The 18,612-nt window shown below is 40.7% G+C and overlaps 2 protein-coding genes across 4 annotated transcripts in view; both read right to left on the bottom strand.

Annotated features, from left to right (window-relative positions):
* The window catches only part of FOXK2 (forkhead box K2), a 64,484-nt gene that overhangs the window by 38,963 nt on the left and 6,909 nt on the right, over positions 1 to 18,612 (bottom strand). Inside the window, exon 1 of one of the 3 annotated variants that reach the window (XM_073311251.2) lies at positions 16,842 to 17,306. The exons of 1 other annotated variant lie outside the window; for it this stretch is intronic. In XM_073311251.2, the coding sequence (XP_073167352.1) occupies positions 16,842 to 16,909 (68 nt within the window). In that variant the 5' untranslated portion in view covers positions 16,910 to 17,306. Of the gene's footprint in view, positions 1 to 14,846; positions 15,093 to 16,841; positions 17,307 to 18,612 lie in introns of those variants that run through there. One more of the 3 variants, XM_078848405.1, reaches the window with a different exon arrangement.
* Positions 15,091 to 16,831, bottom strand: LOC144929286 (uncharacterized). The gene is made up of 2 exons (XM_078848406.1): positions 16,715 to 16,831; positions 15,091 to 15,908 (listed from the first exon to the last, which is right to left on the bottom strand). The coding sequence occupies exons 1-2, from the start codon at positions 16,797 to 16,799 to the stop codon at positions 15,091 to 15,093; spliced, it is 903 nt and encodes a 300-aa protein (XP_078704532.1). The 5' UTR covers positions 16,800 to 16,831.

Here is an 18,612-nt window from a genome sequence, read left to right as displayed (position 1 = left end):
CAGGACTGTGGACTCTGACAACTCCTCACAGAAGCAGTATCATCAATGCACTGCTCCCTCCTCCCGGCCACAAAACAGGAGTTTGATGACCGGGACTATGAACAAGATGCCTCCCCCTAAACAAGTGCAGTGGGCTTGTTAATCACTTCCAAACTGGTAAGCCACAGAACTGCAATATTTAAAAGCACTGCCATGCTAAAGTATTATCTGAAACATCAAAGATTAGAGCTTCCTCATACAGTCTTCTCTCATGAACACCTTTCATGCCATCTCTACATCTCAATGATTGATCTAGGTTTATCAAGCATCTCTATCTCTCCACAATGCTTCCACAAGCTGTCATCGCTATATAGCAGCTTGTGTGTCTTTCATACAAGACCATGAAAGGAATTAAGAGTCTGATTCTCATTTATTTTAAGACAACTTTACAGCACTCTGGCAGTGTACAATGGTTAAATGTCATTTACATCAATTTTACACCCCCCTTATTTTGCCAGACTGGGGGAAAATAGCCTTAATGTAAATACTATCAGGACCTCAAAGTTCAAGGTACCAAAAGGTTGCCATGAAGCACTACTGAAGACAGGCAGGGACTGTGGTAGTAGTAGGAAACAGGTGGAAGTCTTGCTTTTGAAATGTGCTGCTGCTGGTTGTCCTCAGCAGTGATTCCCTAGCGTGTACGTCACTTTCATTACAGAGTTCATTGCAAAAAGCTAACCAGTAGAGCCCTGAAAATCTGTGGATATCTGCTTCACATCCATGGACCATTTTCGCAGATAGTGGGTCGCATGCAGATACAACCATGCAGAGCTCTACTCACTGGCTGCGCCTGGCTCTGGCAGCCGGCTCTGGCAGCCAAGGGGCGGAGGGGACAACACGACACTAGGGGCCAGAAGCTGGGGCTGGGCAGCAGGTTTGAGTCAAGGCTGTCCAGCACCCGCTCACTGCGCTGCTTCCTGTCCAGCAGCTCAGGCCCCTTGGGCAGCGCGAGCATCCTCACCATGGCCCGGCCACACTGGCTGCGCTCCCAGACCCGGCACCTGAGCAGTATGGCCCGCCCCTGGCCACGGGTTTAGAGCGGGCAGGGCCCCGCCACCTCACCCCACTGTGATGCAATACGCACTGCTGCTGCCGCGTACCATCGCTCGCAAGCCATGGGAGCAGCACGTGATGCGAGGCCCCTCTCTACAACCCCCTCCTCCACGATGCCCCTTCTCCTTGAGACCCAGCCATTGCGCTGCCCCTTACCCCCAGTCCCCACCCTTGTGCTGCCTCTTCCCTGCAAGACCCTGCCCCCCACTTGCTCCCTTTTCCCCCTCCCTCCTCCGTCGCTAGCCCTTGTAAGACAGCTTGCTGCTGCAGGTACAGATGCAGATCCAGGTAAAAGACAACTAGCAGATCTTGGGCAGATGCGGATCAGATGCAGATCCACATTTTTGTACCTGCGCAGGGCTCTACTAAACAGAGACAAACAGCAAAGCTTAGAAAAGACAATAAGGGTGACTCTTCGCACTGGAAATGATTGGTGAACCTGAAGTTGAACAGGATGACTGTACCCCCTAAATATTTTTAAAATATGCTACCAGTTTCTGAATCACTTACGTTGTAAATGAAAAAAGCAATTAAAAACATTTTATAAAAGTAATATAGTAATGTACGTCAAGGAGACTGGTTTTAATTATGACAAAATTCCATTCTCCTTCAGTAGTTAAAAGTAGTGGATCCCCCTCAGTTATAAATATCGCCACTGCTTGAACCTTCCATCAATTTTCTCCTTTCATAATGTTACACAGATATCAGGGACTACTCTTGTCGTTTTAATATTTCTTGTCCTATGTAAGCAGCTAACTTTCATAAGAAGAGAAACTCAAATTCCCTGTTAAAACAAAGAGGACGAGAGTTTATGAACAGAACTATTGAAAACTTAGAGGAATCAACTACTTCAGCAACACAGAATACTAGGAGCAAAACTGTATCCCCTTCACGGTTTACCATACACAATTCAAGGAGTAACACACACTACCTTAGCTGACTGCAAAATTTAACAGAATTGTATGTATTACAGCAGTATCTGGAAGCCTCCATGTGCTAGGCACTGTATGGAGACAGTGAGAGAGAGTCTTTACCCTGAAGAAGCTTACAACCTAAACAGGAAATACAAAGGATGGGAGATAGAAAATTTTCCCATTTAACAGACAAGGAACTGAGGGAGAGATATTAAATAATTTGCTAGAGGTCACATAGGAAGTATGTGGCAGCCCAAATGAGACATACATGTCACTCAGCAGATTAATATATACTAATTTTGTTTGGCTTGCCTGTTATCCCACTGTACCCCAAACAATAGCTTTGCTTGGCATGGATTCATTTAAAGGAGTTCTGTCAAATATCACATGTGGCGGCAGTTAAACTAATTTCTACAACTGCTAGATTCAAATTATATAAAATGGCTATTATAGTATCTGTGGATCTCTGAGGCGATTGCCTGGATAGATTCAGGAAGGGTGCATGAGCTATGAACTTTTGAACAGTAGTGACCTCTGACTGGGCACACGACCTGCCTTTGTCCTCGTGCCTCCAAACACGACAATATAAAAAGTGGCACAGACCAACCATCAATCAGATCACTCTTCTAACACAGTAAAACTCCAAAATATAGAAAGTGTGTGCGCAATATGGGTGCAACTAATTTCTGCAGTCAACTTTGAATTGGTTATGTATATTGAAGAACAATCTGAGGCTGCCAGCAAGGGTCCTTGCCAGCTGGTGTCAACAGTGATATGAACCTATGTCCACTACAAACAGATACAGACCACCAACTAGCCACCAGATAGTAACTTTTGATCATTTGGGCCCGTTCTGGATTCAGACTGATGAAAGGATCTATTACCAATTCCCCCACATGGTAGTATTCGAGTTTCACATCTCTCCAATTTTATACATTTCCTGGGGGAGGGGAGTCTACCTTTCCTATACAGATGTTTGTGAGGTTATTGTAGCTGTATAGTCCCATAAGACCACAAGACTGGCCATACTGGGTCAGACTAATGGTCTATCTGGCCCAGTATCAGGTCCACTGACAATAGGCATCAGAGGGAATGAACAGAATGGGGAAATTACAGAGCGATCCATCCCGTCATCCAGTCCCAGCTTCTGGCAGTCAGAGATTTAGGGACACCCAGTGCACTGGGTTGCAACCCTGACCATCCTGGCTAATACCCAATGATAGACCTATCCTCCATGAACTTAGCTAATGCTCTTTTGAATCATTATTATTTTGGCTGTCACAGCATCCCCTGGCAAAGAGTTTCATAGGCTGACTGTGCGTTGTGTGAAGAAGTACCTCCTTTGTTTGTTTTCAACCTGCCGCCTACTAATTTCGTTAGCTGACCCCAGTTCGTGTGATGTGTGAAGCGGTAAACAACACTTCCCTATTCACTTTCTCCACACCATTCATGATTTTATAGATCTCTTACCTCCCCCTTAGTCATCTCTTTTGTAAACTGAACAGTCCCAGTCTTCTCAGCTTATCCTCATATGGAAGCTGTTCCATACCCCTAATCATTTTTGTCACCCTTCTCTATAGTTTTTCCAATCCTAATATCTCAAGATGGGATGATTAGAACTGCACACAGTATTAAAAGTTTCAGAGTAACAGCCGTGTTAGTCTGTATTCGCAAAAAGAAAAGGAGCACTTGTGGCACCTTAGAGACTAACCAATTTATTTGAGCATAAGCTTTCGTGAGCTACAGCTCACTTCCGATGAAGTGAGCTGTAGCTCACGAAAGCTTATGCTCAAATAAATTGATTAGTCTCTAAGGTGCCACAAGTACTCCTTTTCTTTTAGTATTCAAAGTGTGGATGTACCCTGGATTTATACAGTGGCATTATGATATTTTCTATAATATCTATCCCTTTCCTAATGGTTCCTAACATTGTTAGCTTTATTGACTGTTGCTCCACACTGAGCAAATGATCTCAGAGAACTATCTATGCCAGGGGTAGGCAACCTTTCAGAAGTGATGTGCCGAGACTTCATTTATTCACTCTAATTTAATGTTTCGCATGCCAGTAATGCATTTTAACATTTTAGAAGGTCTCTTTCTATAAGTCTATAATATATAACTAAACTATTGTTGTATGTAAAGTAATAAGGTTTTTAAAATGTTTTAAAAGCTTCATTTAAAAATTGAATTAAAATGCAGAACCCCCTGGACCACTGCACAGGACCCGGGCATTGTGCCACTGAAAATCAACTCGCATGCCGCCTTTGGCACGTGTGCCATAGGTTGCCTACCCCTAATCTATGCTCTGGTCCCAGGATATGAGAGAGACAAGGGTGAAGTAATATCTTTTATTGGACCAACTTCTGCTGGTGGAGGAGACAAGCTTTCAAGCTTCATAGAGAGGTCCATTTAGCATGTCTTCAAGCTGGCTAGTCTAACAACTTCTATTTAGGTACTATTACTACTCACACCATCATAATATTTGAGAACCTCCCAGATATTTAAAAATAAAAGCCACTCACAGGGAATAGATTTATTAGCCCCCCAGTCTTTGCTCCCCATTAGCACTCTTCAGTAAGGCCCCAATCCTACAATTGTTCCTGCATGGTCAGGATCAGGGTCTAAATCTCCCTACAGGCTTACATACATTCTCCTCCATAACACTGCCACAGAAAGTTTGAGCAGGCAGCTCCTACCAAGACTAATAATAAGTAGGACAAAAGTGCATTAGTATTAACACATCCAACAGCCAATGGTTCCTTAATTGGAACCCAGGGACCTCTAAGTTGAAGTGCAATGTCACTGTAACAGCAGCAGCCCAACCCCCAGGGTATTTACCTATATTTATCTGGAAATAATTAGCCCTGCACTACTCAATCTTCCAGTGTATGACATCCAACTGGAACAAGAAGCTAAATCCAGTATCAGAACCAGACTAACAACAACTATTAAAAAAAAGTTTTAAATCCAGCAGAACACCTCTGAAATAGGGTAGACTTAAAACTAATACTAGAAGAGTCTTCTACATTAGTTACACATCTGGAATCAGTTACAGTAAATATTACTTGTAGAACAGTTTATGGTTAGAATTTTTTTTATTACATTAATTCCGCAAGAGCAGAGACTAAAGCAAACTATTTCGACAGTTATTCCTTCACTTCCATAACTGCAGTTTTTTGCTATACTTTAATAGTAACTTTAGAAACTCCAATGTATACTACTTCGTGCAACTGTCAATTTTGGTGAAACTGTCAAAGATGATCATGATGAAATACTTTCTTCCTTGATTTACTCTCCTCAGCCGAACAATCTGTCCCTCAGCTTGATACCTTAAATAGTCAAACCACGTTCTCTCTCATCTCACGACTTTTCTTCTCTAATATACACACTTCATTTTTAGATTGTAAGCACCTCAGGGCAGGGACTGGTTTTGTTTCACAAACCTAACCTACAGCACAGCATATTGTGTACACCAACAACAGACCATCCTCTTGGTGTAGATATCGTAGAACACTATTCCTCTTGGTCCCTGTCAAAGCTACTCCTAAGAAGGCCAGAGGGATTGCTAGAGATAATACTCCCATACTCAGAAACAAAACCACATTTTCTTTGATTATACTTTTATACTTCCCTTTGGGAGCTGAGTCAGCTGCATCAGCATGTGTGTTTTTGTGAGAAACAGACTTCTGCAACAACCATTATTTTTTTTATAAAGGCTGATGTCTTGCTCCATGGAAAGTGAAGCAAATGCTAAAAGCAATGACAGCTAGCATCAGCAGTGTATATAAGGAACAACTTCTACTGGTTCTTTCTTTAGAGGGCTTAAAGAACATCCATTCTGGCAGTAACTCAAGATAACATTTAATTCTCTCAAACAAGATTCCTGGTTACTTATTACTGCCACTCAGTCCTCACAAGATCAGCTTTATTTATAGTCAAGTAGTAAGCTGGAGCTAGTGATCACTTCCAGCCTCACCAGTCTTCTAACCTCAGAAAAACAACGCTGTTATAAGCAGGACTGTCCTACTGAGATAGAAACGAAACATACTCATGGATAAGGCAGTATATATGAGGGCTGGGTTTGACTCTATCTAGCAGCAGCAAAGAGCAAAGCCATTCCAAATTGTCTGAGATTGGGGTTAGTAACTTTAGAGTATTCCAAAGGGTTTACTGGGAAAATAAAAGTTAGTGGAGAGTTGTGTGTTAAAGACACTGGAAAGGATTATTCATCTCCTGTGATTCTGTCATCAGATATCTAGAATACTCATGCCCATCTCCACAAACTGATGCTCTTTCTGTACAGACCCCACACCCAATCAAGCAAGAAAGGGCTTCCTCGAAGTGGAAGATCAACCTGCCTTGATCTAAAGAAACTGCCAGTTGCCAATCATAAAGGCAGAAAGCTTTAGCAGGAGTTTATTATGGGGCAGGATATAAAGAGGAAATAGTACTAGGGTGAGAAATGTAACCTCCCATCATGTCCAAGGAAGGATTTGATAAAGGAAAGCCTGGAACCAACAGGGACAACCTGAAACTTCTGGGAGGAGCTTCACAGCCCAACATCATGATGGCTCATACAAAGTGGACATTACTGGAGAATGAAGCCAGTCAGAGACTATTTGGAAGTAATTTCCCCTGCCTCTGGAAACTATGGTGAGTGTCTGCCTGGGCCCTGATTAAAGCAGAGCCTGTGTATTGGGAACTTGGTCCCCGTTTCTGAGGGTAAGGGATTGCATTTAAGGGGGCATTTTTATTTCAGTTTCTCTAAGAACAGGTAACTGGTAAATCCTTTAATAAAGGCCCTATTTCATATTCCAAGCCAAGGCTAATAAGTAATAAGACACAGGAAACATACAGCGCCACTGTTGCTGAAACTCTTCATGGAGTGTCTGAACAGAGTCCTGTGCTGCCACCAGAGATACAGCGCCAGTACCCTCTCTGTAGGGCATGGCTGGCTGAATCATGCCACTACCTAACTGCCATTCCACATTGTAAAAATTCCTGTTGAGAAGAAAAAGGCTCATCCACAGCAAGCATGCTTGATCAAAATATAATTTCAACATTTAAATATGCTGTTTCCTGGAAGATAGCTACGTTATTACTGAAAAATTGGACATTCACAGATTTCAATATGGAAACAGAGAAAATCTGTCAAACCCAAACAGTTTTCTTTAATCATTTTGGGTTTGACAAATCAGCACTTTCTGACTAAACTGTTTCTTGACCAGTTCTATTCACTGCTCACTTTGACATTGTGTTTGAACAATTCTGGGACATGCTGGGAATATGAATTGGTTGCATTTCTCAATCTTATGAACAGGCCAGTACCAGCAACACTTTTTAAAAGCAGAAAGGCCTACACTTCAATTTTTAAGAGAACAAACAACTGAAGCTGTTCTGTGGTTTTTACCTACTGCATCTCCTTCCTGTATGTTGCCAATGTGCTTGTTATTTGATCATTTCAACTGACAAATGCACTGTGGTTTTCAGGTCCAAAATCTGTTTGTTGGGATTATCAATATCTAGAAACCTGAATGAATAACTACAACTGAAAAGCCTACCCTAAACTCAAAACTCATTTCTGCCTTCATTTCAAAACACATACTCATATTGAAAAGGTAACTATTTTAAACCATAGTATTTACCCTTGATCTAAGTGATGTGGTTACAAACTTGCTGTAAGGAAAAGGCAGTAAGCTAGCACTCAAAGACATCATTGTAAGTCAGACTGTATGACTGTGGGTTCCCTAATTCAGGTGATTTTAATAAAAGTTAGCTAAGATTATATTGCAAACTCTTCAAGACCAATACTGTTTAATATGTATTTGTACAGCATAGAACACAACGGGGTCAACATTTTGTCTAGGGCCTCTGAGTGCTTCCATAAAATTATATTAATTTTATATATTAAAAAAAGAAGCAGAAAAGGGAGATGGAAATGCTTGCACCATCAATCCTTTCTAGTTGAACAAAAAAGCATCCCGGGTCCCTCCTTTTTGGGACCAGAATCCGCTGCAGTTGGTGACTGGGCCCCAAGACAAAAAGAGGTGAATTGATGGCTGTCGAAGTTTGGAGCTCATCAATGGGACAGTGTCACGGGACAGTGTCTACTTCCCCGATGGACCCAATCAGTCAGACCAGAACATTCACGCATCATAAGAGATAGATTGCTTCCTTCAATAGGGCATTACTCTTGATGCATTTGGGGTATGTCATGCTGACTACCAGCGCTGTGTGTACTTATGCTGACATGTCTGTGGAGGCAGCAAACTGCATTTAGACAGATTTTTCCCAACTGATTTACATTAAACTCCTGCTGACTTTATTTGCCAGCTTGAAAGTCCAAAATCTTGTCACAGTGGCTACAGAAATGAAAGATGCTTACTGATGCAATCTGAGCTCCTTCTAAACCAAAGATTTTTCTTAACTGCTCCATCCATTTTCCTGTCTGAAAGATCCTTGAGAGTGACACTACTCTCACTCACAATGCAGTGAAATGAAGCAGTTGTCCTTCGGGTCTGCTAACCAGGTGTCCTTAAAGGACAAATCCCACTGTAAAGCTTCTACAATTTCTAGGGCATAGCCAAGTGTGCATCAGAAGTGGCAGTCTGTTTCTACCATTTGCATAGAGGGGTGTGGAAGAAGAACTCTCTTATTTTTCTTCCCTTCTTCAACCATATAGAAGGTAAGCAGTGTCAATTCTTCCTGCAATTTTTTTTTGGTCCTTCAAGTGGTCCTGAAGACCTAACTTATTCAAGACATCAAACAGGAATTCAGATGACAAAATGGTAGACAAGCACATGTCATCTAGATCCAAACCACTTCAGCATCTTCAGTTATTTCCTGCTTAACTCAAAGGATGTGTGTGGCTCCTGACTGGAGGACACCAACCAAGCTGAAGAGGGTGCGGGGAGAATCCTAAAGGACTTTTAGAAGCCTCTTACAGGTGAAGGACATGGATCCTTTCACGAGGAAAGTAGGCAGGTGGCATAAACCTTATTCAGTCACCTGCCCTGTAGGCAGAAAATCTCCCTTCTGTGATAAGTGAGTGTTCTGAAATAGAAACCAGGGCCACCCACCTCCTTTGCATCCTACTTCCCCAACAACTCCTGTAAGTTGTCATTTTCCTCCTGTCTGCACTATGCTCAAGCACTATCTGCACAGGGAATACAGAATAGGTACAGGCCCTGGTGCATACCAAGATAACATGTTACCATCACCTTGAAGCAGAGCCTGCATTTGAACTAGATCTGCAATGACCTAGAGCACAAGGTACAAACAGGCCCTACAAAAAAAGGGCAGTCAGTGGTGGTGAGTTGCAATCAGGGTACATGTGCCTTTTCTTCCAGTGATCTTCTCCAGGTATTTAGATTTAGGCCAAGATGCAAGAAAAATAGGCGAGAAGGTGCATCTCAGCCAAAGGCAGGAAGCAGCTGAGGAGCTGACTTTTGGGACAAAGGAGGAACAGTCATAAAATTTTCTTCTGACTGAATACCAGAGGTAAGGAGGAACACACCCAAGATCAATGCTCCTTGCAGTTCCTTCTTGAACTATTTTAATAGTTTAAACAAATATTTATAACTCCCATCACTTTGAGAAGCTCTCCTTCAAGTGCTCTCATGACTTTGCACTCTGTTTTCTCTTGCATGGCCAACATGCCTTCAGTGGCTATTCTGATTTTCCCTTGCATGCCTCCACAGCCTATTTACAGCATCTCCTTTTGTCTCACCACACTTCCCTCATGGGTGAGCTTACCTGCTCTTATGGCTGCAGTTACCACCTTTATGACTGATGAGACTCCAGATCCTCCTCAATAATGATATTTCTTCAAATTAAATGCCAGAAACCAGAAGCCTCTTTACTCTCTTCTAGGCTGACAACCACACATCAGTCACTCAAGCTCTCATCATCTTCAACTTCTCCCTCCATCTTTACCTCTTATCAAATCTTGCTACATCTGCCTCTTGAACATTTAGAAAAAAATCTTCCACTTCCACTTCATCCCCAATGTAAAAATATTGGCCTATGTTTTTATCTTTATCATATGACTATTGCAACCTGCTCTCTCCCCTCTAATCCACACACACTAACCATGAGGCTAAAAATCAACTTCCTTGTCTGATGCTTTTGTTATATTCCCACTGGATCAAATCCCCCTGCTGTTTACCAGCTCATTCCAAATCAAGTTTAAACTCCTTATCCTTACATTCAGGCTCTGCATGAGGATGTTCATTGAGTTATCCCTCACTACCTCCCCATTCATGTTCTGTGCTCTATTAACTCCTTCTGCCTCCTCCCTCTCACGTGTGGCCTCTACATGTTAACGCCCCGGCTCTTGTGTTCCAGGCTTCCTAGATGTTCTCCTCCAAGCACTTCCTACAAAATCACTATTGCTTCATCAAAAAGAAAAGGAGTACTAGTGGCACCTTAGAGACTAACCAATTTATTTGAGCATAAGCTTTCGTGAGCTACAGCTCACTTCATCGGATGCATTCGATGAAGTGAGCTGTAGCTCACGAAAGCTCATGCTCAAATAAACTGGTTAGTCTCTAAGGTGCCACTAGTACTCCTTTTCTTTTTGCGAATACAGACTAACATGGCTGCTACTCTGAAACCTATTGCTTCATCCTTCACCATTCTTACACCCGAACACATTAACTTTTATTTACAAAACTAAAAGAAATGTAACACCTGGAACCAACACATTTGTGTAAATCCAAATTATCTGATTTGTGCGCCATGTGCCTCTTTTGTCTGATTTATACTGAAAATTTACTGGGGCAAGAGTTTTGTCCATAAAGCACCCCCCTATTACCATATAAAATGACAAATTATATTTCTCACTCATAGGCTTTATTTAGCACACCCAGTCTGGATTTAAGTCTTTACTGTCCTTAACTCCATTTTTAGTTCTTTAAAAAAAAAAAAAAAAAAAATGAATAGCTGACTAAGTGCTTGTAGCTCCACAGCCATATAGGATTTTTAGCTTCAGCTTGGTACAGTAACATTTTATAACACTTTTCAGAGTAACAGCCGTGTTAGTCTGTATTCGCAAAAAGAAAAGGAGGACTTGTGGCACCTTAGAGACTAACCAATTTATTTGAGCATGAGCTTTCGTGAGCTACAGCTCACTTCATCCGATGAAGTGAGCTGTAGCTCACGAAAGCTCATGCTCAAATAAATTGGTTAGTCTCTAAGGTGCCACAAGTACTCCTTTTCTTTTTATAACACTGAGAGCCATAGCCTTAAAATATCAAAATTCCAGGTCCAAGTTTTTGCAGAAATATTTGTGCTTAAATGACAATTTCACTTTTTTTTTTTGTGCTGTAGTAGTTTTGGATTCTTAATCCAATTACATGTTCTAACAAACATTTTAAATCAAATACTCTAGTCCAGCTCTCAGATACACAAATATACTTTTCTTCTGACCTGAACAAGCACAGGGAGTGATTTACAATTCTGAAAATATTGGTATTATAAGTAAAAATGTTTAGCATGTACATAGCAGTTTACATGCTCAAAGCACTGTATGTTCGCCCCCCGCCCCAAAACCCTTTTGTGTTAAGTCATCATCCATATTTTATAGATGAGAAAAAAAGACAAAAGGTTAAACAAATTGCCCACTGTTGCAAACAATTCCGAAGCAGAGCTAGGATTAGAATTCCCTACCCTGTGCTCATACCTCCAGATCATAAATGCCTTCTCTTTTTAATTTTCTTATTTACTTTTAGAAAATCCAAATTTAATGTCCATTAAATGTGTAAAAAGAAACAATCTTCTCCAGTCTGTTTACTTGGTGACCTGACTTACTACCAGTATCAGGACTAACAGAAAGGTTTTGGCCTTACCAGCTGTATTTCAGTTCATGAATTTGCCACAAGAGTTGCTGTATTTTTATACGGTTAATAAGCAACTGATCTTTGACATTTATTGGTGTAAGCCAAATTACATGATTAAGAAAAATGTATAAATTACCAATTTGAATCTAGAGCAGACAAATATAGAGGCACGCAGCCGGGCTCAGAAGTGCCAACCTAGATGTTATTTAGTTCAAGAATGATATGAAAAAGCAAGCCCAGACTACCTCCGGTGCCTACTATTACAGGTAAGAGATGTACTTCACTTTAGAGCAGTGGTTTTCAACCTTTTTTCTTTTGCAGACCCCTAAAAAATTTCAAATGGAGGTGCAGATCCCTTTGGAAATCTTAGACAGTCTGCCACTGTTTCACTGCCACTGAAAACCACTGTTTTAGAAAAATACTTCATTATAACGCAACAGGAGATAATTAGGCAAGGATCTACTGCATTCTTTCATAGATTTCTAAGTTTAATGCCAGACGGTACCATTCGAAGCACTTAATCTGAGAGCAGATCTACACTTAAAACACTGTAGCAGAGCAGCTACATTAGTGTAGCTGTGGTGGTGTAGCTGCGGCACTGTAGTGCTTCAGTGAAGATGCAACTGTAACAATGGGAGAGCCTCTCCCATTGGTGTAGTTCAGAGGTCCCCAAACTGTGGGGTTTGACCCCTCGGGGAGCACCGAGGAATGTTCAGGGGGGGAGAGCACGGCTGAGACACAGGCCAGCCCCCCCGAGGGGCAGGAAGGGAGTGTCATCCAGCTCTACGCCTGGGGCCCCAGCACAGAAAAGGGTACGGGGACACACGAAGTAAGAAGTTTGGGGATCACTGGTATAGTTAATCCACACAAGGCAGTAGCTATGTCACCAGGAGAAGTCCTGCTGATGACATAGTGCTGTCTATACCAGGGGCTAGGTTGATGTAACTGCATTGCTCGGGGTGTGGATTTTTCATGCCCCTGAGCAATGCAGTTATAACTGTTAATTTATAGCGTAGACCTGGCCTGACATATCCACAGGCCACATTTCACCCAATTACCCCATATTGATCTCCATGACTTGGGTTTGACTAACGCATAACTTGCAATTTGGCTAAAGCGCATCTTCCAGAAAGACATCTAGTCTTCATTTGAAGACATCAAGAGATGGAGAATCCACCATTTCCCTTAGTAGTCTGTTCCAATAGTTAATCACCTTCATTGCGAAATATTTGTGCCTAATTTGAATGTCTGACTTCAGCTTCCAGATACTGGCTTTTGTTCTGTTTTTTTCTTCTAAATTCAAAAGCCTTTGAGTATCTGGTATTTTCTCTCTGTAAAGGTACTTATACACTGAAATCAAGCGACCTCTCAAAATCTTCTTTTTCATAATTAAATTTTTGGAGCTTTTTAGCCTTACCATGAGAGTATTTTCTCCAGTCCTCAAATCATTTTTGTGGCTCTTTCCTGCATCCTCAGATTATTCAATATCCTTTTAAAAATCTGGACACCAGAACTACACACAATATTCCAGTATAAGTCTCACCTCCCTCCTCCCATTTATTACTCCTGTTTATATATTCAAGGAACAGACCAATCCTCTTTGCAACACTATTGCACTGGAAGCTTAACCACTATGACCCCTATGTCCTTTTCAGAGAGTCACTACTTTCCCAGATACAGTCCCTCAATACGCTGGAATGGCTAGCATTCCATTTCTTATTTCTAGAGTCATAACTTTGAATGTGGTCTGAATGGCTGGTAAACTATGCCCAACCTCAACTGCTGTGTATGACTGTCCTATCCTCAACCTTATTTACCACTCTAACAATCTTTGCATCATCCTCAAATTTTGCCAGCACCAATTTTATATTTAGTTTCAGATCATTGATGAAAAGACTGAAGAGCACTAATCCTGAATCCTGCAGAGCCCCACTAGAAACACTCTCATTCAATGACGATTCCCCACTGATGATTACTTTTTTATATCTGTCAGTTAGCCAGCTCTTAATCCATTTAATATGCACTTTATTGATACTGTAGAAGGCTAATTTTTTAAATAAGAATGTTGTGAGGTACTACATCAAATCCTCACAAAAGTCTTAAATACATTCCATCTACACAGTTACCTTTATCAACCAAATTTGTAATCTCAAAGAATGAAATCATGTCTGTTTAACAAGGTCTGTTTTTCCATAAAACCATGGTGACTAACAAAGTAAAGGATGGGACTATAATTAATCTATTGAATCCCCTCCCCTACTAATGCTTTTTCTTTATTTTGCCTAGGACAGATCTCAGGCTAACAAGCCTATAGTTACTAATGTCACTAATGCCATACTCCTAACGTCAAACTTCACTTTTACAATGCAATATACTAGTTAGAGGGACAAAATTATATTTTTTAAAAATTTCTCACTGTTTTAGTAATATCTCAGTTTATTAAAATGAACACATTTTCATTCTAGTTAACTTCTCATCATTTTTCCAATAAAGTTATGTTTTTTATTCTATGTCTCTGACTCTGCAAACAGATAGGTGAGATGTCCTACTGAAGTCAGTGAGAATACTTTTATGTTTAAAAATTAGCATGTGCTTAACTGATTGCACATTCGAGCATATGTAATTTTTATTTTCTAGTTCTCATGAACTAATAAAATGGTGATATGTTTGTTTCCAACGGTGCTAGAGAAAATAAACAAAATTAAATTCAGTTTAGTTATTCATGAAGACATATCTAATCTTATTTCCCACCCCTCACAGAAACCTAAACTGTGGAACAAACCATACTTGACAGTGCTTCTCTAAGAAGCTTATATACCATTTCCAGTATTGTAGCAAAAAGTACAAAATAGAAGCACATTTAAAAGCTGTGATACAAATAACACAACCAAATGAGAAGAGACTTACAAAGGCTTAACCGTTTGAGCTGAAAAGAATTTTTGAACCTGTCTCTGCTACCTTGGAATGTGAGGTGCTACAAAAAAATCATAATTTCGTATACCTTGCTTTGATGATCTGCTGGGGTTCCCAGAAGTGTGAGGCAGTGTTACCCCTCTCAAGGTCAGTAAGTGAGAGCTTTGGGGCTACTAAGTAATGTGCCATCTTCCTAACACACCAACTTGCCTGCCCGGCCAACAAACTCTTCAGGACTCTGCAAGTCATAGAATCATAGAATATCAGGGTTGGAAGGGACGTCAGAAGGTCATCTAGTCCAACCCCCTGCTCAAAGCAGGACCGATCCCCGACTAAATCATACCAGCCAGGGCTTTGTCAAGCCTGACCTTAAAAATATCTAAGGAAGGAGATTCCACCACCTCCCTAGGTAACGCATTCCAGTGTTTCACCACCCTCCTAGTGAAAAAGTTTTTCCTAATATCCACCCTAAACCTCCCCCACTGCAACTTGAGACCATTACTCCTTGTTCTGTCATCAGCTACCACTGAGAACAGTCTAGATCCATCCTGTTTGGAACCCCCTTTCAGGTAGTTGAAAGCAGCTATCAAATCCCCCCTCATTCTTCTCTTCCGCAGACTAAACAATCCCAGCTCCCTCAGCCTCTCCTCGTAAGTCATGTGTTCCAGTCCCCTAATCATTTTTGTTGCCCTCCGCTGGACGCTTTCCGCCAACTCCTTTAGCACTCTCGGATGCAGCGCATCCGGCCCCATGGACTTGTGCTCATGCAGCTTTTCTAAACAGTTCCGAATCACTTCTTTCTCCACAGAGGGCTGGTCACCTCCTCCCCATGCTGTGCTGCCCAGTGCAGTAGTCTGGGAGCTGACCTTGTTCGTGAAGACAGAGGCAAAAAAAGCATTGAGTACATTAGCTTTTTCCACATCCTCTGTCACTAGGTTGCCTCCCTCATTCAGTAAAGGGCCCACGCTTTCCTTGACTTTCTTCTTGTTGCTAACATACCTGAAGAAACCCTTCTTGTTACTCTTAACATTTCTTGCTAGCTGCAACTCCAGGTGTGATTTGGCCTTCCCGATTTCACTCCTGCATGCCCAAGCAATATTTTTATACTCTTCCCTGGTCATTTGTCCAATCTTCCACTTCTTGTAAGCTTCTTTTTTGTGTTTAAGATTAGCAAGGATTTCACTGTTAAGCCAAGCTGGTCACCTGCCATATTTACTATTCTTTCTACACAAAACCTTACCTAAAAGATAACAATCAGTGAACTCCAATTACCAAGTTCCTCAGAGATGCTTTTCTCTGCAGTGTTCAGCCCCTCCTTACTGTAGCACCCAATAAACCCTAACAAGTGCGCTGTTCCTTTAAAGAAACAGTACATATCAGCTTATTAAGTGGAGCTGCCAAACCCTCCACTTAAATCAAAGCACAGAGTTAGTTTATAGTAAAAGTAAAACAAGTTTGTTAACAAAAGGACATAGGTGTAAGTGACATCAACTAAAAGAAATAAGGATAGAAATGATTACAAACAAAAGTAAAAATACACTTCTGAGGCTATGTCTACACTACCGCTTATGTCGGTCTAATTTAAGTCACTCAGGGGTGTGAATAAGCCACTCCCTGAGCAACATAAGTTACAAACTATTAAAGAGATGATGTGGACAGCGCTGTCAGTGGGGAGCTTCTCCCCCCGATTTAGCTACCACCACTCATTGGGGATGGATGAATTAAGTCAACGGGCAAGCTCTCTCCTGTCAGCTTAGAGATCTTACAACGGTGCAGTTGCAGCTATCTACTGTAGCCATAGCCTGAGACTAAATCACAACTTAAACTAGAATCTTTCGTTCAGTGAAGTTTTTTTCACCACAATCCTTTCAGCATGGCCGGCCTCCTCTTTAGCCATAACCCCAACACACAGAGCTCAAAGTGTATAGTTTATTTGATGACTCAGGTAAAGGATACTACAGGGTTCTTTCCCATTCTTCTTATAGTCCAGTAAACCTTTGAAATAAAAAAGTTTCTCTCTCTTGCTTGGTGTAGATACCATACTGCCTTCTCCCCCACTTCTTAGCTTGATATCTTTGTTTACCTTATATGTAAATATACCTTCACCGTCTCTGCCTGATACCCAGGCTTGTCTGAAAAACAAATATACATTCGTTTGTCTAGGGCAGACTGGTCTTATGCACTGCTTGTCAAACACATTTTAAGGATTTAATTTCAGCACACATTTATGAATTTTTGCACGCACCCCATACATATACCATGCAATGATTTCTGAGACCAGCATATTACAATTTGTATAGGTTACCTTACATGACACCTGTTAAGACACAGATTATGACAACAGTATGTTAGGGTTAGTGAGTATGTCAGGCCTTCCAAGAGTTGCCGACAGAATAGTGAACCACCAATGGGTCTGTGCCACACCCACCTATCAAACCCCAATCATTCCAAAACAGGAAGGAAATCTCAACTAAGGAATATGACATTCATTTCCAATACCATCCAACAAGGAATAGTTGCAGAATTAACAAGTCGTCCCCCCCCCCAAGCTATAACTAGGTTAAAAAGCTCCTCAGCGGCAGATCACCACTGTAAACAACTGTCATTACATTTCAACTTTGCACAGTCAAAATAAGTGAGGCAGTTGATAAAAAGGCACCTTCTCAAAAACTTAGCATGAAATTTCATGGGAGATGTCAGTTAGTTATTACACTTAGTCCACTAAAAACTCATTAGATGTAGTAGAAGAGATGACTCAGATTACTGCATGACCTAAAGGTTGAAGCTTTTTTCAAAACGTATGCCCTTTGATTTTCTAAAATTTATACACTTTTAGACAAGAAAGTTAAGATTAGAATTTCTTGAAGACATTCTTGTATTTTTCAATATATGTAGCAGAAGCACAAGACAACTGGACTTTCATACTTTGACTGGTCTAGTATTGGTATAGATATGAGGAAAAAAATATTTGTATTGTGCACAACACAATTAACACTTCTCAGAAGTACAGGATATGATACAATATGATATTATTTCACAGGAGAGGACAATTTTCTAAAATACAACCTTGATTCAGGCTTAAAACTTACATGGCATGTCCTAATTACTTTGACATCTTTGGGTTGTGATATATTATGTACAACTGTTCCTAATTGGCCATAACTATTCTCCTGATGAGGCATGGCATAACGCAACAATACAATATTACTCCATTTTGGAAGGGAGGGTGGAAGATACCACAGTGATTATTTTCCTATTTTCCTCTTAAATTCCCCATATTAATCTAGTAGCAACAGAAATATAATGCACAACAGTTTGTTACTCTTCTCCCTTATTTCCAAAAACAAAAAAACCTCCAACACATTATGGTTCAATTTCAAAAGAGACACATTGTAGGAAATCATCATATTTACTATATGCATGTATTACGCTGAAAATGCAATTGTGAAGTAGGGATTTCAAAAGCATTCTTGTATTTCTACAGTATGTTGGTCAATTCTGAAAGGCAATGGGTATTTTTCAGGCTTTATAAAACTGATATAAGATGTCTTCCATTTGTCTTGTAACATTTACGGCTTCTAAAGCAAAAGAACATCCCTCTTCTCTCACATGATTAGAATCATAATAGTGGGACAGAAAAACTACCAATTCTTGAATGTATTTCCTGGTTTCTACTAATTCATGTAACAATACAAAGAATACATTTCCTCTTATAATTAACTGAGGTGTATGGTCATGAGTAAGCTTACTACAAAAGGCAGTAAAATTCTCCTATGTGAAATCATTTTACAGAGAAATACTGAGAGCGCTATCACATCATGGATATAAGGCACCATAAACAGATTTACGTACAC

This window comes from Lepidochelys kempii, chromosome 14 (genome assembly GCF_965140285.1).
Source record: "Lepidochelys kempii isolate rLepKem1 chromosome 14, rLepKem1.hap1, whole genome shotgun sequence".
NCBI lineage: Eukaryota > Metazoa > Chordata > Testudines > Cheloniidae > Lepidochelys > Lepidochelys kempii.
Note: the sequence above shows the minus strand (reverse complement) of the source record. Positions and strands in the feature narration are given on the sequence as shown.

Coding starts and splice junctions, on each gene's coding strand:
- LOC144929286 (XM_078848406.1), bottom strand. CDS start 16,799: ATGGTATCTACACCAAGCAAGAGAGAGAAACTTTTTTATTTCAAAGGT. Junction 15,909..16,714: donor GAATGGGAAAGAACCCTGTA/GTATCCTTTACC, acceptor AACACAAAAAAG/AAGCTTACAAGAAGTGGAAG.